The sequence below is a fragment of the Hemiscyllium ocellatum genome, chromosome 31 (assembly GCF_020745735.1).
Source record: "Hemiscyllium ocellatum isolate sHemOce1 chromosome 31, sHemOce1.pat.X.cur, whole genome shotgun sequence".
NCBI classification, from domain to species: domain Eukaryota; kingdom Metazoa; phylum Chordata; class Chondrichthyes; order Orectolobiformes; family Hemiscylliidae; genus Hemiscyllium; species Hemiscyllium ocellatum.
In genome coordinates this window covers 8,855,210-8,882,040 of record NC_083431.1, presented here as the reverse complement: position 1 = coordinate 8,882,040, position 26,831 = coordinate 8,855,210, and the positions used below count along the sequence as shown (strand labels likewise).

General features: G+C 41.6%; 1 protein-coding gene across 3 annotated transcripts in view; it reads left to right on the top strand.

The window, feature by feature from the left end:
* Nucleotides 1-26,831, top strand: part of trim37 (tripartite motif containing 37) — a 108,675-nt gene that overhangs the window by 679 nt on the left and 81,165 nt on the right. For all 3 annotated transcript variants that reach the window (XM_060847836.1, XM_060847838.1, XM_060847837.1), the window contains exons 2-6: nt 12,319-12,421; nt 12,536-12,639; nt 16,858-16,959; nt 18,766-18,806; nt 21,911-22,027. In XM_060847836.1, the coding sequence (XP_060703819.1) occupies nt 12,619-12,639; nt 16,858-16,959; nt 18,766-18,806; nt 21,911-22,027 (281 nt within the window). In that variant the 5' untranslated portion in view covers nt 12,319-12,421; nt 12,536-12,618. The remainder of the gene's footprint in view (nt 1-12,318; nt 12,422-12,535; nt 12,640-16,857; nt 16,960-18,765; nt 18,807-21,910; nt 22,028-26,831) is intronic.

The following is a 26,831-nucleotide window of genomic DNA, read 5'->3' as shown; positions in this document are numbered from 1 at the left end:
CAGTATTTTTCTGCCAGCTCTGTAAAGGCGCCTCTATCTGCTCTTTTACAACAGCCCTGTAATTCTCGTTTTTGAGTATATAAACCATTTCCTTTTGAAAGCTGTAATTGAATTTCCTGATACCATCAATTCCAGTGTTGCATTTTAGATTGGTTTAATGTACCGTGTAACTGTTCCTTTCCTCCCCTTTCATTTTCATTGACCAGTTATCTTAAACTTGTAGTCTGGTAACGTAAGTAAAATGAAAGAACATAGAATGTAGAAAAGTACATCACAGAACAGGCCCTTTGGCCCACGACATTGTGCTGAGCATTAATCCCAATGTAAAATAAAATAACTGAACCTATGCACCCTTCATAGATTAGATTAGATTCCCTACAGTGTAGAAACAGGCCCTTCGGCCCAACAAGTCCACACCGACCCTCTGAAGAGCAACCCACTCAGATCTATTCCCCTACGTTTACCCCTGATGAATGCACCTGACACTGGGCAATTTATCACGGCCAATTCATCTGGTCTGCACATTGTGGGAGGAAACTGAAGCACCCGAAGGAAACCCACGCAGACATCGGTAGAATGTGCAACTCCACACAGACAGGCGGGAATCGAACTCAGGACCCTGGTGCTGTGAGGCAGCAATGCTAACCATTGAGCACTGTGCCGCCCTCAATTCCTAGCTTTGAAAACTCCCATCAAATCTCTCCTTAACCTCTGTTCTAATGTTGATAGAATCCAGAAAATCTGCTATGTAATTGAAGTCTTATTGTTGCTACTATTGTAATAAATCTCTTCATTTTCTCCAAGACCTTGGCATCCTACTTCTGGGTGTGCAGTTCAAAATCTGGTATTTTGGCTGAAGCTTAACTTGTGACTTATAAAACGTTAGTATATTTTTCATTTATTGTCTTGATGCCTAAGGCAGCATTTTTTTGCCCATCCTTAATTATCCTGGAGAGGGTGGTGGTGATTTGTCTTCTTGGGATGGAGAGACATCCATAGAAAGGAGTTCCAGGATATGGACTCTGAAAGATTTTAAAAATGAACGATATAGTTGCAGTTCAGGATAAGGCTGACTTGAAGTAATAGTGTTCCCATGCATATGTTGCTTTTGTCCTTTTTGTTTAAGTGGAAGAGGTCGTGAGTTTGGAAGGTACTGTCAGAGGAGCCCTGGTGGGCTAATGCTTTGGGTCTTTGTTACACACTGTTGCCACTGTGCAACTGTGATTGAGGGAGTAAATGTTGGAGCTTCCAGACAACTGAGTTGCTTTGCCCAGGATGGTGTCAAGCTTCTTGTATTGTTGGAATTGTACCTATCCAGGCAAGTGGAGGAGATTCCATCAGACTCTTGACTGGTGTGCTTTGAGGAGTTAGATTAATTACTGTCTAAACTTCTAACTTCTTTCCTGTACAGTTTCTGGTCTATGGTAACCCCTCCCCCAGGATGTTGATACTGGTGGACTTGGAGATTTTAAGGCCATTGACTGTCAAGGAGTGATGGTTAGGTCCTCTTTTGTTGGCACATGTGGTGGTCATTGTTTGGCACTTATCACCCCAAAGCTGGATGTTTTCACATCTCTTTGTGGCGGGCACTAGACTGTTTCAGTATTTGAGTAGTAAGTAGTACTGACCATTGTGCAGTTATCAGTGAACATCTTTTTGGAACAGTTTGTGGTGGACCCAGAACAGGCAATGCTGGATTTAGTGTTGTGCAGTGAGGTAGACTTGAAAGGGGAGCTTAAGGTGAAGGAACCCTTTCGAGACAGTAGCTATAATATGATAGAATTTATTGTGTAATTTGAGAGGGAGAAGGTGGAATCAGATGTAATGTTAGTACAGTTGAATAAAAGTAACTATGGAGGCATGAGGGAGAAGCTGACCGGATTTGACTGAGAGGTGCTTAGCAGGAAAGACAGTGGAACCGCAATGGGGAGTTTGGGAGTAATTCAAGACACAGCAAATTTATTGAGGAAAAAGAAGCTTACAAAAAGGAGGATGAGCTAACCATGGCTGACCAGGGAAGTCAGGGACAGCATAAAAGCAAAAGAGAAAGCATATAACATGGGCAAGGGCAATGGGAAGCCAGAGAATTGGGAAACCTACAAAGATCAACGGAGAACAATGAAGAAAGAACTAAGGAAGAGAGAATTATATATGAGGGTAAGCGAGCCGATAATATTAGGAAAAATTGCAAGAGTTTCTTTAGATATATAAAGGGTAAAAGAGAGGCACAAGTGGACACTGGGCTGCTGGCAAATGATGCTGGAGAAGTAGTAATAGGGAACAAGGAAAGGCTGAGGAACTGAATCAGTACTTTGTGTCAGTCTTTACGGTGAAAGACATGAGTAATATCCCAAATATTCAAGAGTCGGGGGGCAGAGATTACAATGGCAGCCATTACTAAGGAGTACATGCCAGCAAAAACTGAAAAGGCTGAAAGTGGATAAATTGCCTGGACTAGATGGATTTTATCCTCGAGTTCTGAAGGAAATAGCTGAAGAGATAGTGGTGACTTTAGTAGTGATCTTTCAGATATTACTGGAGTCAAGGAAGGGTCTTAGAGAACTGCAAAATCGCTAATGTAACCCCTCTGTTTAAGATGGGAGCAAGGCAAAAGATAGGAAATTATAGACTGATTAGCCTGACCTCAGTCATTGGTAAGGTTTTGGAGTCCATTGTGAAGGATGACATTTCTGAATACTTGGAACTGCATAATAGGGTAAAGTCAGCATGGTTTCATCAAGAGGAAGTCATACCTGACAAATCTGTTAGAATTCTTTAAGAAGGTAATGAGCATGCTAGACCAAGGAGAGCCAATGAACGTCATCTATCTGGACTTCGGGGGATCTTTGATAAGGTGCCACACAGGAGGCTACTGAGTAAGATAAGGGCCCCATGGTGTGAGAAGCAAGATACTACCATGGATAGAATATTGGCTGTCTGGCAGAAGGTAGAGAGTGGGGATAAAAGGATCCTTCTCAGGATGGAATCTGGCGACTAGTCACGTTCCACAAGGTTCAGTGTTTGGGTCACAACTTTTCACTTTATACATTAATGATCTTGATGAAGAAACTGAGGGCATTCTAGCTAAGTTTGCAGATGATGCAAAGATAGGTGGAGGGGCAGGTAGTATTGAGTCATGGAGGTTGCAGAGAGCTTTAAACTGGTTAAGAAAGTGGGCAAAGAAGTGGCAGATGAAATATAACAGGGAAAGGTGTGAGATTGTGCACTTTGGTAGGAAGAATAGAGGCATGGACTATTTTCTAAATGGGGCAAAAATTCGGAAATCTAAAGTGCAAAGGGACTTGGGAGTCCTTTGGTTTCTCTTAAGATGAGCCATTCATTCCTGATGAAGGGCTTATGCCCGAAACGTCGAATTTCCTGTTCCTTGGATGCTGCCTAACTTGCTGTGCTTTAACCAGCAACACATTTTCAGCTTTCTCTTAAGATGAACTTGCAGGTTGAGTTGGTAGTTAGGAAGGCAAATACAAAGTTGTCATTCATCTCAAGAGGACTAGTACATAAAGCAGGGATGTATTTCTGAGGCTTTAAGGCTCTGGTCAGACCAGAGTACTGTGAGCATTTTTTTTTTCTCTATTCCCTACAGCATGGAAACAGGACCTTCAGCCTAACAAGTCCATACTGACCCTCCGAAGTGTAACCCACCCAGACCCATTCCCCTATCCTATATTTGCCATGACTAATGCACCTAACACTGTGGGCAATTTAGTACGGCCAATTCACCTGGCCTGCACGTCTTTGGATTGTAGGAGGAAACCGGAGCACCCAGAGGAAACCGACACTAACACAAGGAGAATGTGCAACTTCCACACAGACAGTTGCCCAAGACTCAAATTGAACCCGGGTCCCTGGTGCTGTGAGGTAACAGTACTAACCACTGAGCCACCATGCCGCTTTTCTGGGTGCCATACTTCAGGAAAGATTTTTTTTTTAGATTAGATTAGATTTACAGTGTGGAAACAGGCCCTTCGGCCCAACAAGTCCACACCGACCCGCCGAAGCGAAACCCACCCATACCCCTACATTTACCCCTTACCTAACACTACGGGCAATTTAGCATGGCCAATTCACCTGGCCTGCACGTCTTTGGATTGTAGGAGGAAACCGGAGCACCCAGAGGAAACCGACACTAACACAAGGAGAATGTGCAACTTCCACACAGACAGTTGCCCAAGACTCAAATTGAACCCGGGTCCCTGGTGCTGTGAGGTAACAGTACTAACCACTGAGCCACCATGCCGCTTTTCTGGGTGCCATACTTCAGGAAAGATATGTTGGCCCTGGAGCAGGTGCAGAGGAGGTTCACAAGAATGATCCCAGGCAGAAAAGGCTTAACATATGAGAAATGTTTGAGGACTCTGGGACTATACTGGATGAAGTTTAGAAGGATAAGGAGGGATCTGATTGAAACTTACTGAATGGTCTGGACAGAGTGGGCATTGGGAAGATTTCTCAGCAACAAACCCCAACAAGCTGACAAAACATGTCCAGAATCTCCTAGCCACTCTCCCCTACATCAAGAACATCTCTGAAATGAACTGCCAGACTACTCAGATCCCATGGCATCATGGTAGCCCATAAACCCACCAATACACCAAAACAGCAGCTGATGAACTTGCAAGACCTTCTACAGACAACAAGCAAAATTAATATCATTTACAAAATGCCTTGCAAGAAGTGTAACAAACACTACATTGGACAAACAGGCAGAAAACTAGCCACAAAAAGACATGACCCACTCTCACTAGTATATTTACATACAGATGAGGAAGGACACCACTTTGACTGGGAGAATACATCCATCCTAGGACAAGCCAAACAGAGACGCACATGAGAATTCCTAGAAGCATGGCATTCCAACTGGAACTCTATCAACAATCACATTTACCACCCCCGAGAAAAAGAACAGGAAATGACATCACAAACCCAAGGTAATCTAAACTCATAAATAGAAAGGGGGCTATGTCACCAGTGCTTCATCCAGAGGATCACTGACTATGTTACCTAGAATGGTGATGAAACATCCGAAAATGAACCCTCTAGCTCAGCGAGCAAACTTACATCCAGTTAGGAAGATGTTCCCATTGGCAGGAGAGATGAGGACCCGAGGGAACAGCCTTAGAAAGAAGGGAAAACCTTTTAGAACAGAGCAAAGGAGAAACTTCTTTAACTAGAGAGTGGTGAATCTGTGAAATTCATTGCCACAGAAGGCTGTGGAGGAGTGGTCATTTAAAACAGAGATAGATAAGTTCTTGATCATCCAAGGTGATCAAAGGTTATGGGGAGCAAGCGGGAAAATGGGATTGAAGATCCTGTCGGCCATGATTGAGTCTGCTCTGCCATTCAATGGGCTGAATAGCCTAATTTCTGCTCCTATATCTTATAGTCTTATTCTCACCTCTGACCTTGTGATCAAGGAAAGTCATTGAAAAAGCTGAAAGTGGTTGTGCCTCGGATCCTACCCTGAAATAGTTGTGTGGTGATAATCTAGGGCTGAGATGATTGACTGACTGCAACAATCTTCCATTGTGCTGGGTATAACTCCAAGCATTGGAGAGTTTTTCCCTTGCTTCCCACTGACACCTGTCAAATGTTATCTTGATGTCTAGAGCAGTAACTCTCACTCGATCATCTGTTTGAGATTTCTATTTGTCAAGATCTACGTCCTGTACACGTTTTAACAGCCTTTGTCACTTGTCCGTATCTTCAAAGATCTGTGTATCTCTGTTCCTGAACCTTTTTAAAAATATATAATTTGGTTTGTTTGTATATCTTCCCTTCATTCACTTGCAAAACCCAAGCATTCACACTATGCTGCATTTAAATTACATCTGCAGTTTTTTATTTGAAATTTCACCAAGCAATCTATATCCTATGATAGTTTGTATCCTCCTTTTTTTGTTTATTACATTTTCAGGTTGTTGTGTGTACAAACTTCGAAATTATGCCACCATTCGACCATAAGAGAGAACAGAAGTTGGCCATTTGACACTTTGAGCCTGCTCTGTCGTTCATTAGGATCTTGGCTAATTCTACATTCCTCATTTACACTTTTCTGCCTTTTCTCTATAATCCTTGAGTTCCCTTACAGATCAAGAGTCTATCTACCTCAGCCTTAAATGTCCACAAGGAATTTGCACCACTGCTCTCTGTAGCAAGGAGTTCCAAAGCCACTCAACCCTCTGAGAAGAAATTCCTCCTCATCTCAGTTCTAAATTGAAACCCCTTTATTCTGAGACTATGCCATCTTGTCCTAGACTCTCCTCTAAATAAGGGGATCAGAACTGCTCACACTACTCCTCGATGTGGTCTCATTAGCACTTCATATAGTTTCAGTAAGACTTCCCTACTCTTATACTCCAACCCCTTAAAATAAGAGCCAACATTCCATTAGCCTTCCTGAATATTTGCTGCATTCGTGTGCTTGTTTTCTGTGTTCGTGAACATGTACCCCCAATATCCTAAAGACCCTAAGACAAAAGCAACATTCTACGAATACTAGAGATTTTCAATACAGTCCAAAAAGTGCTTGAAAATTCAGTGTGCCTGGCAGAATTTGTGGAGAAAGAAACCGTTAACATTGAGCTCAGTACGATTCTCCATCAGAACCCCTATCCTAAAAGCCCATCGGATTCAATTTTGCCCTTTTCGGGAAGGAAACCTGCTTTCCTTACTCGATTGAACACTGCACAAGTAAGGTGGACCTAACAAGCCACTTGGTTGTACCTAACCAAGTCTACAACCTAACCAATTCTACAAAAGTCTAATTACTGTGTAGGGTATCCACCACAACAAAGAATCTAGTCGTGTTCCTACCTCTGTGCCAGGAGGTCTGTATTGAGGTCCCATCTGTGCTGTGGAGTTGTCAGAACACTACTGAATGGTTCGTTTTGAAATAAATAACAACAACCACCACAACTGCAATGGTTGAGGATACCATCCTAGCATCAGCTTATCAAGGAAAATTAGGAATGAGTAATAGGTAGCCAGATCCAATGAATTAATAAAATTTTTTTTAAAAATCCCTGTATCCTTTTGTCGGTTATCTTCAATCTATATTCTTTGATTATTGACTAGTTTAATTTATCTATAATGATTCCTTCTGAACACTTCAAACTTCCCTAAACATTTCTGCTGAGAAGAATCCCAGCCCCTCTAATCTCTCTGTAGTTGAAGTTTTGGTTTCCTCATACTATTTTAGTCAATCTCAGTATCATCTTATCTAAAGTGTGTTGCTTATGGCCAAAAACCCAAATTAAACGATTCATTTACAAATAATTGTGAACTTTGCAGTTTCATCTAGTTTCTTAAATACAAACAAACAAACAAAAAAAATCTTGAAGATACATTTCATTTCCGGTTTCAGCTAAAGGTACTGAATATAATATAGGAATTTACATTTGCTTTTCAATCAGTTGTAGCAATATTTGATGTCTTGTGCAGATGACTAGCACCCATAATTTAATGCTGGAGTATAAGTTAATTGCTGTACAGTATCCTTTTAAATCTTCCTTTTGTTCACCATCTTCCTGCAGTAGTTGCCCTGTTTTGTACACCAAGGTAGAACTGAAAGGTGCATGCATTTCATCGTGCCCTGTGAAGTGGCCAAAAATGACCTGAGTTGACTGGATACCCAGTCTTGCCCACTCCATATGGGTAGCACCTGGACTCTATTAAGTGTGTATGCATAGCAAGATCAGTAGCTTCTAGTGTAAGGAAATCTGAGCCAATTCTTCTGCCCGAGCATTACCGATCACTTTGTTGTCTGGCACAAACAATTTCCTTATAAAAAGCCAATTTGTTTCCAGTGATCTGATTGGTCTGAGAGCTTTGTCTGTGGATGCTTCCCCTCCTGGGAGAGTCTAGAACGAGAGGGCATAGTCTCGGAATAAAGGGATGCCAATTTAAGACTGAGGTGAGGAGGAATTTCTTCTTTTGAGGGTTGTGACTTTTGAACTTAAGACCACAAGACATAGGAGTGGAAGTAAGGCCATTCGGCCCATCGAGTCCACTCTGCCATTCAATCATGGCTGATGGGCATTTCAACTCCACATACCAGCGTTCTCCCTGTAGCCCTTAATTCCTCGCGACAACAAGAATCTATCAATCTCTGCCTTGAAGACATTTAGTGTCCCGGCCTCCACTGCACCCAGTGGCAATGGATTCCACAGGCCCACCACTCTCTGGCTGAAAAAATGTCTCCACATTTCTGTTCTGAATTGACCCCCTCTAATTCTAAGGCTGTGTCCACGGGTCCTAGTGTCCTCACCTAATAGAAACAATTTCCTAGCATCCACCCTTTCCAAGCCATGTATTATCTTGTACGTCTCTATTAAGTCTCCCCTTAATCTTCTAAATTACGTTGAATACAATCCCAGGATCCTCAGCCGTTCCTCATATGTTAGACCTACCATTCCAGGGATCATCCGTGTGAATCTCCGCTGGACACGTTCCAGTGCCAGTATGTCCTTCCTGAGGTGTGAGGACCAAAACTGGATACAGTACTCCAAATGGGGCCTAACCAGAGCTTTATAAAGTCTCAGTAGCACAACGGTGCTTTTATATTCCAACCCTCTTGAGATAAATGACAACATTGCATTCGCTTTCTTAATCACGGACTCAACCTGCATGTTTACCTTTAGAGAATCCTCGACTAGCACTCCCAGAGCCCTTTGTACTTTGGCTTTACGAATTTTCTCACCATTTAGAAAGTAGTCTATGCTTTTATTCTTTTTGCCAAAGTGCAAGACCTCGCCTTTGCTCACGTTGAATTCCATCAGCCATTTCCTGGACCACTCTCCCAAACTGTCTAGATCCTTCTGTAGCCTCCCCACTTCCTCAGTACTACCTGCCTGTCCACCTAACTTCGTATCATCTGCAAACTTCGCTAGAATGCCCCCAGTCCCTTTATCCAAATCATTAATATATAATGCGAACAGCTGTGGCCCCAACACTGAACCCTGTGGGACACCGCTCGTCACCGGCTGCCATTCCGAAAAAGAAACTTTTTATCCAAACTCTCTGCCTTCTGTCAGACAGCCAAACCTCAATCCATCCCAGTAGCTCACCTCGAACACCATGGACCCTCACCTTGCTCAGCAGCTTCCCGTGTGGCACCTTATCAAAGGCCTTTTGAAAGTCTAGATAGACCACATCCACTGGGTTTCCCTGGTCTAACCTACTTGTCACCTCTTCAAAGAATTCTAACAGGTTTGTCAGGCATGAACTTCCCCTTACTAAATCCATGTGGACTTGTTCTAATCAGACTCTGCTCTTCTAAGAATTTAGAAACCTCATCCTTAATGATGGATTCTAGAATTTTACCAACAACCGAGGTTAGGCTAATTGGCCTATAAATTTCCATAACTTTTGTATATTTAAGGCTGCAATAGATTCATGTGTGAAATGTTGGATCAAACTGCAAGAAATATTTATTCCTGGAATGCAGGATAACTTGTTAAGACAGTATTATTAGAGTCATAGAGATGTACAGCATGGAAACAGAGCCTTGGGTCCAACCCATCCATGCTGACCAGATATCCCAACCCAATCTAGTCCTACCTGCCAGCACCTGGCCCATATCCCTCCGAACCCTTCCTATTCATATACCTATCCAAATACCTCTTAAATGTTGCAATTGTACCAACCTCCACCACATCCTCTGGCAGCTCATTCCATACACATACCACCCTCTGCGTGAAAAAGTTGCCTCTTGGGTCTCTTTTATTTCCTTCCCCTCTCACCCTAAACCTATGCCCTCTTGTTCTGGACTCCCCGAACCCAGGGAAAAGACTTTGTCTATTTATCCTAACCATGTCTGTCATAATTTTGTAAACCTCAATAAGGTCACCCCTCAGCCTCCGATGCTCCAGGGAAATCAGCCCCAGCCTGTTCAGCCTCTCCCTGTAGCTCAGATCCTCCAATCCTGGCAAGGTTTACCAGAGTTTACCCTCAAATCTTTTCTGAACCCTTTCAAGTTTCACAACATCTTTCCGATAGGAAGGAGAGCAGAATTGCACACAATATTTCAACCAATGTCCTGTACAGCCGCAACATGACCTCCCAACTCCTGTACTCAATACTCTGACCAATAAAAGAAAGCATACCAAACGCTGCTTGCACTATCCTATCTACCTGCGACTCCACTTTCAAGGAGCTATGAACCTGCACTCCAAGGTCTCTTTGTTCAGCAACACTCCCTAGGACCTTACCATTAAATGCATAAGTCTTGCTCAGATTTGCTTTCCTAAAATGCAGCACCTCACATTTATCTGAATTAAACTCCATCTGTCACTTCTCTGCCCATTGGCCCATCTGCAAATGTGTTGCTGGTCAAAGCACAGCCCCATCTGATCAAGATCCTCAGTAAATGTGAAGTGCATGATTTTTGTTCTATTAGAAGTTGAGAGGATATTTTGCTGGAGAACGTCAGATTTCAATTTAAATATTACAGGATTTGCAAACAAATTCAACATGTTTGTAACCGTCTTCATGTTCAGCAAGTACATGTATGCAGCCTGATGGCAAAACATTTCAAATGATAAACTATAGTCAGTGTAGTTGATGTAAAATTGTCCATACAACATGTCTCATTGAGGTTCGTCAAACCCTTTTGACAGTCTTGATTTACTCTGTATGTTCTTGGTTGGCTGCGAAGAGGGGTATTTGCCAGTCCGTGGTACACTACAACTGAGGGGCATTAGGAAATGAGCTTTTCACATTGTGTCTCTAGAATGCCTACCTCAAACATTCTTGCATCCCTTGGCACATGGACTGGAGTTTTGCAGTTGACGTTCAATCAAGCACAACTCCTTGTGAAGGAATGCCAGCAAGTTTTGTGCAGACCAAAGAGCGTCTTTCACTGAGTTGATGATGCTCTCTGTTGATGTTTGTCTCTTTGCATTCAGGAGAACAGGACATACAACAGAATCCTGCGTCATGGAGCTGTTCGGGTTGAACCTTAACAAAAACTAATGCATCTCTTTCCAGACCTTGTTTGCAAGGACACATTCCACAAGGAGGTAGAAAATGATCTCTTCCACACTACATTCACCTTGAGAGAACATTTCTCAAGGTGCAGAGGTGCTGATACTTCAGTTTGACTCCTTTGTATTGCCATAGGCCTCCATTATGTTGCGTGATGACCCATTGCCTGATGGACGTCTGGTCGAAGATGTTTTTCTGCATCGACCTCTTCATGATGCTTAGATAATATAGTGTGGTCCAACTTCTTGGAGTGTATTGTGGCAATATGGCCAGACCCATCCTTTGCAATACTGGGGAGAGGTAGAATCTCCGCATGTGGGGACACTTGATGTTTGCATGATGGGCTGGATGCATCTGCATAAAAAAGTGGCCATTAGGATGAGGGTGATGTTGGGTACTTTTTATCCTCGTTATCTAGAAGTTTGTACATAGTGTCTGAATGCAGAAGGTCCATTATTCACCTCCAGATCCACCTGCTGTAAATCACCTTTTGAGTTGGTATCATTTTCTTTTTCCATCTGGCAACAATAGAGTTACTCTTCAAGTTACTGCAATTTTAAAATAATATGTGCAAGGTAATGTGGATCTCACAAGATGACAGCTCTACGTTTGTCACTGTAGCTTTCTCGCCTTGTAATACTGTAGTGATTGGCACTACTGAGGAAATGCCAAATCTATGCATAATTTGAGTAAAGGTCATTTTGTTTTTAAAAAGCTGATATTTCTCTTACCTTTTTTTAAACTATGCAGTAATGCCTTCTCAATGAGATAATTTTACACCTTCTCTTCCCCACACTGAAGATTCATGGATAATCTCATTGTAAGCATTTCGCATTTCAGTAAAAAGTAACCTTCATTGAAATTTATGATGTTTCTTTTTATAATTGTAATGTCAATTATAGTCTTTTTTAAATCATTAGTATTGTGGATTGTTATCTGGAACAAATACTTCCTGTTGTCAAGAGGTTATAAATTCACAGTACAGTATTTAATAAATAGCTCAAGTGTAATCAAATAATATATTGTATGTATATATAGTAATTAAAATGCAGAACTTCATACTGGTGGACTTTTGTTTTAGCTATGTGATTGGTTGCAAATTTGCAAGGGGATGCATTGCTCAGCTACCTCTGGCAATATATACTAAAGACAGTGTGGATTATTTTGACTCTCAAGTGCTAGAGGTTTTCTAAAATGCAATCTTGAGATAAAACTACAGAGGAATTACTACATAATTTAGAAACATTTCTTTTAAAAATAAACTCAGCGGTTTAAGTCTCAGACAATTTGTTTCTCTTTATCCCTTTGGTTCAGCCTCTTTCTATGCTGCCTAGAAATGGTTTCAGCCTACAGCTGAGGAAGGATGTAATTTGGTCTACCATAAAGAGAACAGCCTTTCTAGCCAAGGAGCAAGCATGTAAGCTATCCATAATTAAAACTGACACTTTTGACTAATAGCAGTGAAATTGCTTTGTTTGGAATTGTGTTTATCCTCTAAAATCTCTGTAGAACTGACTTTGTCCTTGTTCAGTTGTGCAGCAATAGCAGATTCATTCTTCTTCGTTGGTCCCTGGGTATACCTACAAGGTCTGTCGAACTCCGCACAGCGTGAAAATGGATGAGCAAAGTGTTGAAGTAAGGAAAATATTGTGTAATTCCAAAATGTGAATTAAGTCACCGGGTCGTCTGATTTCCAAGCTGCTGCTTTTAACTGAGATCACTCAGGCTGCCTTTTATTTTACCCTCTGTAACATCAGCCAGCTCTACCTCTCCTTTTGGCTTATCTGTTGAAGAAACCTTCATCCTTGCCTTTGTTACCTCCCAATTTTACTATTCTGATGACCACCTGGCAGACCCCAAGTTGTATACATTGTGTAAACATTGAGGCCTTCCAAAATTCTACTGTTTGTGCCTTTAAGTGCACTGACCCCATCACTCATCAACCCTGTACAGACAGCTACAGTAGCTTTTAGTTAAATGGTGACTTGCTTTGAAAGTTTAGATTAGATTACTTATAGTGTGAAAACAGGCCCTTCGGCTCAACACGTCCACACCGACCCTCCGAACAGCAACAGACCCTCCGAACAGCAACTCACCCAGACCCATTCCTCTACGTTTACCCCTTCACCTAACACTACGGGCAATTTAGCATGGCCAATTCACCTAACTTGCATATCCTTGGACTGTGGGAGGAAACCGGAGGAAACCCACACAGACACAGGGAAAATGTGCAAACTCCACACAGACAGTTGCCCGAGGTGGGGATTGAACCCAGGTCTCTGGCGCTGTGAGGCAATAGTGCTAACCACTATGCCACCGTGCTGCCCTAATCTTTATTTTGAAGGCCCCTCCATGGCCTCACCCTGTGTAATCTCTTTTACCACCACAGCCCTCCAAGACACCTGCACTCTTATTTAATTCTAGCCTTTTGTGCATTGCTAATTTTAATCAGTATATCATTGGTCATATCCTTAACTGCCAAAGTCCTAAGCTCCATAGTATCATTCTTAAAATTCTCTGCAATCCCTCTTTTTACCTCAAGGCATCCCTTTTTTAACTTACCTTTTTTTAAACCAAATTGTTAGCCGCCTGCCGGAATATTGCCATATGTGACTTGTGTGAAATTTTGCTTTATAGAGGGTTTGAAGCAGCTTGGAACATTTAATTGCATTAAAGGTGTTATTTGAATTATTGTAAATTTTGTGCCTTTGTTCCATGCCTTATCATTCATCTCTTTAATCAAGAGAATTAAATGCACTGGTCTTTTGGAGTAGGGATAATTACATTGCCATTTTGTGTTCAGCAAAATGCACTTGCACTGAATGCCTTGACCTCATGCAATTTCAGTTTTTTTTGACTGCAAATTACTGAAAACTGAAAAGACCTCGGCTGTGCCCTACTATAGCACACCTTGATGCTATATTGATTGGAAGCATTGACAATAGTTTAGTGGGTAAAATACACCAAATGGTGTGCTAAGTCACACAGGTCAGGTCATAGATTCAAATTCTGATCAGTTCATAGTTAACTGAAACAAGATCAGAAATTGCTGGAAAAACTCTGGTCTGTGGAGAAAAAGCGGAAGGGTCACTGGACATGAAACATTAACTCTGCTTTCTCTCCATTGATGCTGCCAGACCTACTGAGTTTCTCCAGTAATTCTGATTTTGTTTCTAATTTGCAGCACCTGCAGTTCCATAGCTACATATTTTGGTTCATTTTTTTTGTAATCATCCTGCTTGGAGATGTTTATTACATACTTCCTGAAGCAGGTGAGACTTGAACCTGGGCCTCCCAGGTTAGGGACACTACCACTGTGCCACAAGAAAGCCTGAATTTTTAGGTTAATTTTTTTTAGAAAGAACCAAGTTTTCTAATCGACCTGTTCAGAGATGTTATTACACACCTCTGGAACAGGTGGGACTTGAATCCAGGTCTCCTGTTTCAGGGATAGTGATACTGCTGCTGTATCATCAAAGGGCCCTAGTTTTTGGGGTTTTTTTAAAAAATCATTTTCTCTTTGCTTTATACCTATTTTTCTAATCAACCTATTCAGAGATGTTAAACCTTAAGAACTTTTTTAACCCCTACATTACCCAAGAGGGCCTCTCAGTAATACTTACATTTTTCTCCAAATTATTTTTTTGCTGTTGCTGGTTAACTGAGTTCACCAGGTACAGCTATTGAGCTATACTAATTCATCTTGGTTTATCAAAATTCCAAAAAGGACCAATCTGCTCTAATTCTTGTTTTTGATCACTGCCCTTTATGCTTCTTGAAATCATAGTCTGCACTTCATCTGAAAAACTATGTATGTCAATGAACAATAATGTGTGCGCTTCTGTAAAACCTGAAAGTCTTTCTTTTTTAAAAAAAAATCGAAGTTTGAAGTCTTGTCAGGTATGCAAGGTTTCTCTTTTATAAATGCAAGAGTTCTAATAGGGAGAAATCACATTGTGAACATTAAGTTGAAAATGTTTCTTCTTAGCTTATTACCTGAAGTCTGACCTCAAATTGACACCTCTTAGTGGTACAACTATCTCTGTGAAACAATAGAAGCAATGCTGTCAAAGTTTACATCTTGCAACTATCGGGACACAATCACAGGAATACCACATTTCAAAGGAAGCAACACTTTATACTGCAGGGAAAGACAGTACTGATTTTTAAATATTGCCTGGAAAATGAATCTAGGGACATTTAAATGCCAAGCTTATGTTTGAATTCAAACAAGGTAGGACAGCCCTAATCTTGGCATTGCCATAGAGAACACACCAGGGAATAACTGTTTTCCAAACTTTTGTCCACTTGAAAATGGCACAATGTGTGCCACATTCTGTTTATCAAGGGCTTGGCACAAGTGAACCCCACTACAAGCCCGAATGATCTTGATTATTCGTGTAATTCCTAGCACAACTGGCATTGTTAAGCAAGTGTTGTCAAATCATGGAATCTCATTTAGTGTCCTGAGTTTTCTAAGTTTGGGCTGGTTGTTATAGTCAGTATTCTTTCTTGTTGAGCCAAAGGGGCATGCTATTTGACCTGCCAGTTGTTGTGACATATAACCTGCATACCTAGCATCCTGGCACTGAAATTCATGGCACATTACTCATTTTAAGCAGGCAGAATTTTTTTGGCTTTCATTTCCTGATGTATTCCCAATGGTAATTACCTGACCAACTGGATTTGATTTGCCTGCTTTAAATTTAAACAAAAGCCTGGAAGTCTAATGTTTCTGGCTCCATGGGAACACCCCTTCCAATCAGGGTCCGCTTGCAAACAGATCAGCACTTCTTGTACAGCACAAATTGTTGTTTGCTTTCAGATTTAATCTTCCTGCAGCTCTGTCCTGATCAATGCATTGCAAAAAGCTTTGACAGCACCTTTTTAACAATACTGAAATCCTGTTGGTGTTGCAAGAAAAATACATTGTAACAGGATTTTGCAAATCTGGATTCTGACGAGAGAAATTTGCATTGTCAAGTGTTAGTAAAGCTTAGTAAAACCATAAAAGTCACTGAGGGAATTAAAAATTGGCATTGAGATAATACAATTCATGTTGCATCCGAAATGATGGTTTTTTTAAAAAAACTATAAAAGGAAACAAACCAAAAATACATTTTCGAATAATATGGTACCTGACTGCTGATTAGAACCATAGATTGATATTTCAAACCATTTGAATTGCGTATTTGTTTTCTTCAAATTTTTCATAGCCCCTCGTAGTGTTAACAACATGTAGTGAAGATAACGTGTGTCAGATTACATTGGAGCTTTATCCTTGGAAAATGTCCTGTGCCAGGAAGAATAGTGACATTAAAAGGCCTGAATTAGGCATGTAGCTTAGACTATAGTGTAAAGTAGATAATGCTGCTGAGTACGGTAATTTTGAGCTGGGTAGGCAGCAGTTGCTCGACATCCAACCATTTAAACAGTTCTGCTGTGTTTGCAGAAATTCACTGTTGATTATTTATTTAAATAACCTAATGTTAGTCTCTTTCCAAACAGGTGGAAGACATTTTGAGCATTTCAATGATGGGACTTGTATTACTGATTGCTTGGAGGTTAAAGAATCATAGAATAAGTGGAAACTTTGTTTACAAATATATTTAATTTAATTCCCTTAATTGTACACTAACAATTGTTACAATTGCTAGCAACTTCTGCCCAGTTCTGTTTTATTGCTGCAAAAATAATGCGTAGGTGCTATGAACCTACTTCCAAATATGCTGCTTTGATGCAACAAAAGGAACTTTAGGAAAGGTTCCTGCAGGCAAAGGGTTTTGATCTGATGCATGTATGCCACACAGAAAGCAATTAAGTAATCCTTTTCCCCATATTATGTTTTCCCAGAGTATTGCAGAGGTGTTCAGGTGCTTTATTTGTATGGAGAAGTTGCGTGATGCCAGGCTCTGTCCACATTGTTCAAAGCTTTGTTGTTTCAGTTGCATAAGGGTAAGTTCCTAATGTATTTCTGAGTTGAATGTTGCTGTCAGCTTCATGTGCATCCATGCAATAAAGGTTGGAAATGACTAACTGCTCCATTACACCTGGCTCAGCCGGACACACTGCCTTGATCTGCAAATACTGCATTTTACAGTGCACACTTTTTTTCAGCAGCCTAGATTATACAATCTCTTGGGGAAAATGTCCTCCTGAAATTTAAAGCTCAAGAGGTATTCTATAGAATGGTTTGACAATTGCAAGTGACCAGTCTGCGTGCTTTCGTCAGATAAAACTCACGTACCATAGATTTCTCAGTTGCCAGTGTTACAGGAGTCCAAATAATCAGGAAGAAAACTTGAATTGTAAGTGAGAAAGATGAGTTGAAGAGGAAGCTACACGTTGACCCCACTGGCTGTGTGCAGTTGTAGTTTCTAGATCACTGCTTTTAATCTAGTCAGTTTCATTGCCCTGTTTTAACATGCAGTGGAGTTTTTGATTCTCTGACCAATGCACTGAAAGGTTAGAGAGCTGTTATTGGGAAGAGTAAGGTTTAATATACTGAGTGAACAGCAGATGCTGTTTTAAATGGTACTGGAAATCTGGAAGTGTTACTGAGCTGTTGATATTCAATGTACAGTTTCTGTGGTTCATGTGACAATACCATAATGCAGTTTGGAACAATTGTTATAATTCCAAGAGGATGGGAATGTGCTAGCAAGATCTATATCTGACCTGAATAAATTATTTTCTTTTTAAGAGAACTTGCTGATGTGAATATATCAGCTGACTTTGTAATAATATTCTGTCTGTGCTGAGCTGTGGCGCTGTAATCCAGGCTCACTGCTTGCATTGCCTTATAAGTTGAGATGAATTTGCTTGCTGGTAAGAGCATTGCGAACATTACATGTGTAAAAATGCATTTTTTATAGTTGCTTCAACCTGTACTAAGAAGCTTATTTGCCGATTTGTTTCCTTTTTTAAATTCATCAGCCTGCCCAATTTTGGGATTCTCACATAAGCGTCATAGGAATATACAACATGGAAACAGACCCTTCGGTCAAACCTGTCCATGCTACCCAGATATTCTAACCTAATCTAGTCCCGTATCTCTCCCAACCCTTCCTATTCGTATACCCATCCAGATGCCTTTTAAATGCTGTAATTGTATCAGCTCCATCGTTTCCTCTGGCAGCTCATTTCATACATGCACTATCCTCTGCATGAAAAAGTTGCCCCTTGGGTTGCTTTTATATCTTTCCCCTCTCAACCTAAACCTATGCCCTCTAGTTCTGAATTCCCTAACCCCAGGGAAAAGACTGTCTATCTTATCCATGCCCATCATTATTTTATAAACCTCTGTAAGGTCACCCTTCAGCCTCTGACGCTCCAGGGAAAACAGCCCAGCATATTCAGCCTCTCCCTATAGCTCAAATCCTCCAAACTTGGCAACATCCTTGTAAATCCTTTCTGAACCCTTTCAAATTTCACAACAGCCTTCCAACAAAAAGGAGACAGAATTGCATGCGATAGTCTAAAAGCAACTTAACCAGTGTCCTGTACAGTCGCAACATGACCTCCCAACTCCGATACTCAGAGCTCTGACCAATAAAGGAAAACAAAATAAATGCCGTCTTCACTATGTTGAGGTCCTGTGTCATTGGATTCCAACTGTTTGATTTCATATTATCTGGGAATTTCTTGAAATGTAAAGTGAAGACCTGGAAATAGTCAAATGATGTGCTTTCATGCTTTCAAGAGTCAGAACTTGACCACTATTGAATTTTTATTTTAAAAAAAAACTTCTTGTCTCCACAGCGCTGGTTAACAGAGCAGAGAGCCCAGTGCCCACATTGCAGGTAAGGGCCCATCTCAAGCAAATCTGGAAATTATTTTGACTTTTCACCAAACTGCAATTTTAAAAAATAGCTGTCTCATGTGAATCTGTCTGATTTCAGTCCAGAATCCTAATGTTTGACTAATATGGAAAATAAATTTGCAGACATTAGGAGCGATGGCTGATAACTATTAATAGGTTACCATTGATTTATGTTATTTGGAATTACAAGTTCTATTTTTCATTTTATCTCTACCCTACATTGTAACAGCAATATTTCTAGTTTCAAGATTTTAGTTGCAATTTTTTTTTAACATTGAAAAATGAGAAATGTGGTACCTGTTAGAATTACATTGCGCATTTGAAGCTGAACTGAACTGTTTTGAACATTTTCATTCATGGATGTTTTAATATGATGCACACTTACTATTTTCTCTTTTATTTCTGTCATGATACTTCAATCAGCTTGACTCTTCTGTTGTGTCCCAAATCAATTTGACACAATGTTAGAATTAAAACTGAAAGAGATGCAGATGTTGGAAACAGATGCTGCAAAAACTCAGCAGATCTGGCAACAGTTGTGGAGACGAAGCAGAGTTAATGTTTCGGGTCCTGTGACCTTTCACAATGCATGTTTTTCCAGCAATTTGTTTTTTTTTTTGTGACACTGAGAATTATTGTTCAGTTAGTGGAGAGTTTCTCCAGGAGAAGAATCAAGCCACTAAACACATATGAATGGTTTGTCTGATTCATTTGAAAAGTGTGTCATAATAAATTAGTTTGATCTGTAACCTTCAAAGAGGCTTTTTTTAACAGAAACCTCAGAAGAGAATACAATAAACCAGATAATGTCTTTACTTAGTGAGGAAAGGGGAGCTTTAAAAAAAAATAGTTCCAACAGAGTGGCTGTTTCAGACCCAGAGTTATGAGGCATTTACTATTATACGTCACTTGAGGTGTGTGACCATTACTGGAAACATTCTATTTGTTTTTATTCACCTACACTGTTAATGTTTGAAATTCTTGGCAATTAAAGCCTGAAGCAAATGCTAGTCTTCAAAATAGAGTCATAAAGATGTACAGCATGGAAACAGACCCTTGGGTCCAACCTGTCCATGCTGACCAGATAGCCCAACCCAATCTAGTCCCACCTGCCAGCACCTGGCCCATATCCCTCCAAACCCTTCCTATTCATATACCCATCCAAATGCCTCTCAAATGTTACAATTGTATCAGCCTCCATTACATCCTCTGGTAGCTCATTCCATACATCCTCTGCGTGAAAAAGTTGCCCCTTAGGTCTCTCTTATTATCTTTCCCCTCTCACTTTAAACCTATGCCCTCTAGTTCTGGACTCTCCGACCCCAGGGAAAAGACTTTGCTTATTTGCCCTATCCATGCCCCTCATAATTTTGTAAACCTCTATAAGGTCACCCCTCAGCCTCCGATGCTCCGGGGAAAACAGCCCCAGCCTGTTCAGCATCTCCCTGGAGCTCAGATCCTTCAACCCTGGCAACATCCTTGTAAATTTTTTCTGAACCCTTTCAAGTTTCACAACATCTTTCCGATCGGAAGGAGACCAGAATTGCACTCAATATTCCAACAGTGGCCTAACCTTTGTCCTGTACAGCCGCAATATGACCTCCCAACTCCCGTACTCAATACTCTGATCAATAAAGGAAAGCATACCAAACTCCTCCTTCAATATCCTATCTATCTGCAACTCCACTTTCAAGGAGCTATGAACCTGCATTCCGAGGTCTCTTTGTTCAGCAATACTCCCTAGGACCTTACCATTAAGTATATAAGTCTTGCTAAGATTTGCTTTCCCAAAATGCAGCACCTTGCATTTTATCTGAATTAAACTCCATCTGCCACTTCTCAGCCCATTGGCCCATCTGGTCCAGATCCTGTTGTAATCTGCGGTAACCCTCTTCGCTGTCCACTACCCCGCCAATTTTGGTGTCGTCTGCAAACTTATTAACTGTACCTCTTATGCTCACATCCAAATCATTTATGTAAATGACAAAAAGTAGAGGGCCCAGCACCGATCCTTGAGACACTCCACTGGTCACAGGCCTCCAGTCTGAAAAACAACCCTCCACCACCACCCTCTGTCTTCTACCTTTGAGCCAGTTCTGTATCCAAATGGCTAGTTCTCCCTGTATTCCATGAGATCTAACCTTGCTAATCAGTCTCCCATGGGGAACCTTGTCGAACGCCTTACTGAAGTCCATATAGATCACATCTACAGCTCTGCCCTCATCAATCCTCTTTGTTACTTCTTCCAAAACCTCAATCAAGTTTGTGAGACATGATTTCCCACGCACAAAGCCATGTTAACTATCCCGAATCAGTCCTTGACTTTCCAAATACATGTACATCTTGTCCCTCAGGATTCCCTCTAACAACCTGCCCACCACCGAGGTCAGGCTCACCAGTCTATAGTTCCCTGGCTTGTCTTTACTGCCCTTCTTAAATAGTGGCACCACGTTTGCCAACCTCCAGTCTTCTGGCACCTCACACTGTTTAGATACAGGATATAAACAGTAGCTGAATAATTTTTTTTAAACTTCATTATTTATTACTTCAAGCAGGCTACAGATTTTATATAGATTTGTCTGGGCACATGAAAACATTCATAAGCATTAAAAGAGATGTTCTTTATACTCAACTACAAAATAACAGCATGGGAGCTGAAAACGTCTGACCTTGTAAGAATTCAAACACATAATAGGGAAAGAGTAGCATGTTTGTGCAATGATAGATTTAATTAGAAATGAAAATAAATGGTTTATCTCTATCAAATCATTCAAATTTTAAAAAATATTAAAAGTAATTTTGCTTTGACAAATTAAGTAAACTATTGAGCTACCATATTCAAATGATTCAGAATATTTTGAATTTCAGTGGATGAGGATTTCATCTAGCCTCACAGTATCTGTTCAGGGAATATGTTGTGCTGACATGAATGGGAGCAGTCTGACGCCTGCTAAAAACATTATTTAAATGAAAAGTATTTCAAAATGTTTATGTTACCCAGATTAATAAATGACTCAAAATACTGCAGATGCTGGAAATCTTGGTCTATTTAAATTTCAAGTTTCACTATCTGACTTGTTGTAGGGCACCTCTTCAGTTACGAGAGCTTGTGAACTGTCGCTGGGCAGAGGAAGTTACGCAACAACTGGACACGCTCCAACTGTGTAATCTCAGTAAGCATGAGGAGAATGACAAAGACAAGTCAGTATGTTATTATTACATAAAGATTTGTAATTTTGGTGCAAGTACCTAAACTGTTAAATTTCCAGTTTTTTAAATTCAAACTTCCAATTTTTCCTGGAACTTATGTTTCTTCTTGATATGAGCAGAAAAGCATTCATTTGCAGTTGCAATCCAATTCATGACTTTTTGCCATGCAGTCAATAATTATCATGGTACCCAATTTAAATAGGCTCATAGATGTACAGCATTGAAACCAACCTCTCGGTCCAACTCCTCAATGCAGACCAGATATCCTAGGTAAATCTCGTCTCGTTTGCTAGCATTTTGCCCATATCCCTCTAAACCCTTCCTATTCATATACCCATCCAGATGCTAATTGTACCAGCCTCTGGCAGCTCATTCCATTCACACACGACCTTCTACATGAAAAAGTTGCCCTTTAGGTCCCTTTTAAATCTTTCCTCTCTCACCTTAAACCTATGCCCTCCAGCTAGGTTCCCCAGGGGGGGAAAAAACCTTTGCTATGCACCTTATTCGTGCCCCTCTTGAATTTATAGATCTTTATAAGGTCACCCCCTCAGCCTTCAATGCTCCAGGGAAAATAGTCCCAGCCTCTTCAGCCTCTCCCTAAAGCTCAAACGTTCCAACTCTGGGAACATTCCTATCGATCTTTTCTGAACCCTTTCAAGCTTCACAATATCCTTCCTTTAGCAGGGAGACCAGAATTGCACACAATACAAAAGTGGCCTAACGAATGTCCTGTACAGCTGCAACATGACCTCCCAACATCCTATCCTCAATGAACTGACCAATAAAGGCATTCACTTTGAGAAGATTTGTAGCTCAGGTTGAGGTACTAGATGTAGGTTTGCTTGCTGAGCTGGAAAGCTCATTTTCAGATGTTTCGTCACTGTACTAGGTAACGTCTTCAGTGGGCCTCTGGAAAAGCACTGCTGATGATTCCTGCTTTCTATTTATATGTTTGGGTTTCCTGTTCTTTTTCTCAGGGGGTAGTACATCGGGTCCAGTCAGAAATGACTGCCAGACTACTCAGACTCATTGGCATCAAGATAGCCCACAAACCCACCAACACACTAAAACAGCAGCTAATGAAGTTGAAAGACCCTATACAGATAACAACCCAAACTAACGTCATTTACAAAATACCTTGCAAGGACTGTAACAAATACTACATTGGACAAACAGGCAGAAAACTAGCCATCAGGATACATGAACATCAACTAGGCCACTAGCCTCACTCTGAACAACTTCTCTTTCCAATCCTCCCACTTCCTCCAAACCAAAGGAGTAGCCATGGGCCCCAGCTATGCCTGCCTCTTCGTAGGATATGTGGAACAGTCCATGGCACCACCCCCTACCTTTTCCTCCGCTACATTGATGACTGTATCGGCACTGCCTCGTGCTCCCACGGGAAGGTTGAACAGTTCATCCACTTTACCAACACCTTTCACCCCGACCTCAAATTTACCTGGACCGAATCAGACTCCTCCTTCCCATTCCTAGACCTCTCCATTTTTATCTCGAATCAACACGGACATTTACTATAAATCGACCGACTCCCACAACTACCTAGACTACACCTCCTCCCACCCTGCCCCCTGTAAAAACGCCATCCCATATTCCCAATTCCTTCGCCTCCGCCGCATCTGCTCCCAGGAGGACCAGTTCCAATACCGAACAATCCAGATGGCCTCCTTCTTCAAAGACTGCAATTCCCCCCGAGACGTGATCGATAATGCCCTCCACTGCATCTCCTCCACTTCCCGCTCCTCTGCCCTTGAGCCCCGCCCGTCCAATCGCCACCAGGACAGAACCCCACTGGTCCTCTCCGACCACCCCACCAATCTCCATATAACATCACATCATCTGTCATCATTTGCGCCACCTCCAAATGGACTCCACCACTAGGGATATATTTCTCAGCCCTCCCCTATCAGCATTCCAAAAAGACCACTCCCTCCATGACTCCCTCGTCAGGTCCACACCCCCCACCAAGCCAACATCCACTCCCAGCACCTTCCCCTGCAACCGCAGTAAATGCAAAACTTGCACCCATACCTCCCCCTTTACTTCCCTCCAAGGCCCCAAGGGATCCTTCCATATCCGCCACAAATTCACCTGCACCTCTGCACACATCATTTACTGCATCCGCTGCACCCGATGTGGCCTCCTCTATATTGGGGGGACGGGCCGCCTACTTGCGGAACGTTTCAGAGAACACCCGGACCAACCAACCCGTGGTTCAACACATCAACTCCCCCTCCCACTCCACCAAGGACATGCAGGTCCTTGGACTCCTCATCGCCAGACCATAGCAACATGACGACTGGAGGAAAAGTGCCTCATCTTCCGATTAGGAACCCTCCAACCACAGAGGATGAATTCCGATTTCTCCAGTTTCCTCATTTCCCCTCCCCCCACCTTGTCTCAGTCCCAACCCTCGAACTCAGCACCACTTTCCTAACCTGCAATCATCTTCCTGACCTCTCCGCCCCCACCCCCACTCTGGCCGATCATACTCACCTTAACCTCCTTCCACCTATCACATTTCCAACGCCCCTCCCCCAAGTCCCTCCTCCCTACCTTTTATCTTAGCCTGCTGGGCACATTCTCCTCATTCCTGAAGAAGGACTAATGCCTGAAACGTTGATTCTCCTGCTCCTTGGCTGCTGCCTGACCTGCTGCACCTCTCCAGCAACACATTTTCAGCTGTGATCTCCAGCATTTGCAGTCCTCACTAGCCACAAAAAGACATGACCCTCTCTCACTGGTATCCTTACATACAGATAAGGAAAGACACTACTTCGACTGGGACAAACATACATCCTAGGCAAGCCAAGCAGAGACATGCACGAGAATTCCTGGAAGCATGGCATTCCAGCCAGAACTCTTATCAACAAGCACATTTACCACCTCCTGAGAAAAAGAACAGGAAATTACATCACCATAGGAAATGACATCACCAACCCCAAGCATATAAATAGAAAGCAGGGATCATCAGCAGTGCTTTGTCCAGAGGCTCACTGAAGATGTTACCTAGTATGGTGATGAAACGTCTGAAAATGAACTTCCCAGCTCAGCGAGCAAAACTACACCCAAAAAGCGTTCATATGAAACGTCATCTTCACTATCTTGTCCATTTGGGAATCTATATTCAATGAATTTTGAACTTGTACCCCAAAGTCTCTTTATTCAGCAACACTGTCCCAGGACCTTATCATTAAGTGTATAAGTCCTGCCTTGGTATGTTTTCCAAAATGCAGCACCCTCGCATTTATCTAAATTGAACTCTATCTGACATTCACGGGCCCATCTGGTCAAGATCCCATTATCCTCTGACATAATCTTCTTTGTTGTCCACCACACCTCAAATTTTGGTGTCATCTGCAAACTTACTAACCATACCTCCTACGTTCATATCCAAATCATTTATATAAATGATGAAAAGCAATGGACCCAGCACCGATACTTGTGGCACACCGCTGTTCACAGGCCTCCAATCTGAAATATAGCCCCCCACCACCACCCTCTGTCTTCAACCTTTGAGCCAGTTGTATCCAAATAGCTACTTTTCCCTATATTCCATGTGATCTAACCTTGATAACCAGTCTACCATGAGGAATCTTACCAAAACCCTTACTTCAGTCCATATAGATCACGTCTGCTGCACTGTCTTCAGCAATGCTTTTCATAATTACTCCAAAATAAACTCAATCAAGTTAGTGAGATGCAATTTCCCATATGTAAAGCCATGTTGACTAATCCTAATTAGTCCTTGCCATTCCAAATGCATGAGAGTCCTGTCCTTCAGGATGCCTTTGAACAACTTGCCCACTGCTGATGTCACGCTCTCCAGTCTATAGTTCCCTGGCTTTTCCTTACCACCTTTCTTAAATATTGGCATCACGTTAGCCAACCTTCAGTCATCTGCCACCTCGCCTGTGGCTGTCGATGATACAAATATCTCAGCAAGGGGCCCAGCAATCACTTCCCTAGCTTCCCATAGAGTTCTGGGGTACAGCTGATTCGGTGCTGGGGATTTATCCACCTTTTTGCATTCTAAGACATCCAGCACTACCATCTCTATAATATGGACATTTTTCAACATGTTGCTATTTATTTCCCCAAATCTTCTTTTCCATATCCTTCTCCATAGTAATCATTGATGAAAAATACTCGTTTAGTATCTTCCCCCATATCCTCCAGTTTCACAAATAGGCAGCCTTCCTAATTCTTAAGGGACCCTATTCTCTCTCTAGTTATTCTTTTGTCCTTAATGTATTTGTAGAATTCCTTTGGATTCTCCTTAACCTGGTTTACCAAAGCTACCTCATGTCCTCTTTTTGCCCTCCTGATTTCCCTCAAATATACTTCTGCCTTTATGCTGTTTTAGGGATTCTTGTTCCCTGATATCTTTACCTGGCATATGGTCCGTCCTTTTTCTTGGCTAAAACCTAAATTTCTCTCGTTATCCAGCATTCCCTACACCTACCAGCCTTGCCCTTCACTCTAGCAGTAATATACTATCTCTGAACAGTTGTTATCTCATTTTTGAAGTTCTAATACTTGGCATCTTGATGGCTAAACAGCCTGTAAAGTAAGATCAGTTTATTCTGCTGAAGACTATCTTGAGAAACTTCACCCTAGATGAACAACAGGGAGGCTAACTAGAATGTTGAGTTTGTTTTATTTAAATCTGGAATCCAATCTGGTCCTGACTCGATCTACAGCAATATAAGTAATTTCCTTGTGCACCTATGATTAAATTATTAACATACTCTTAATCATTCACAAATACTAT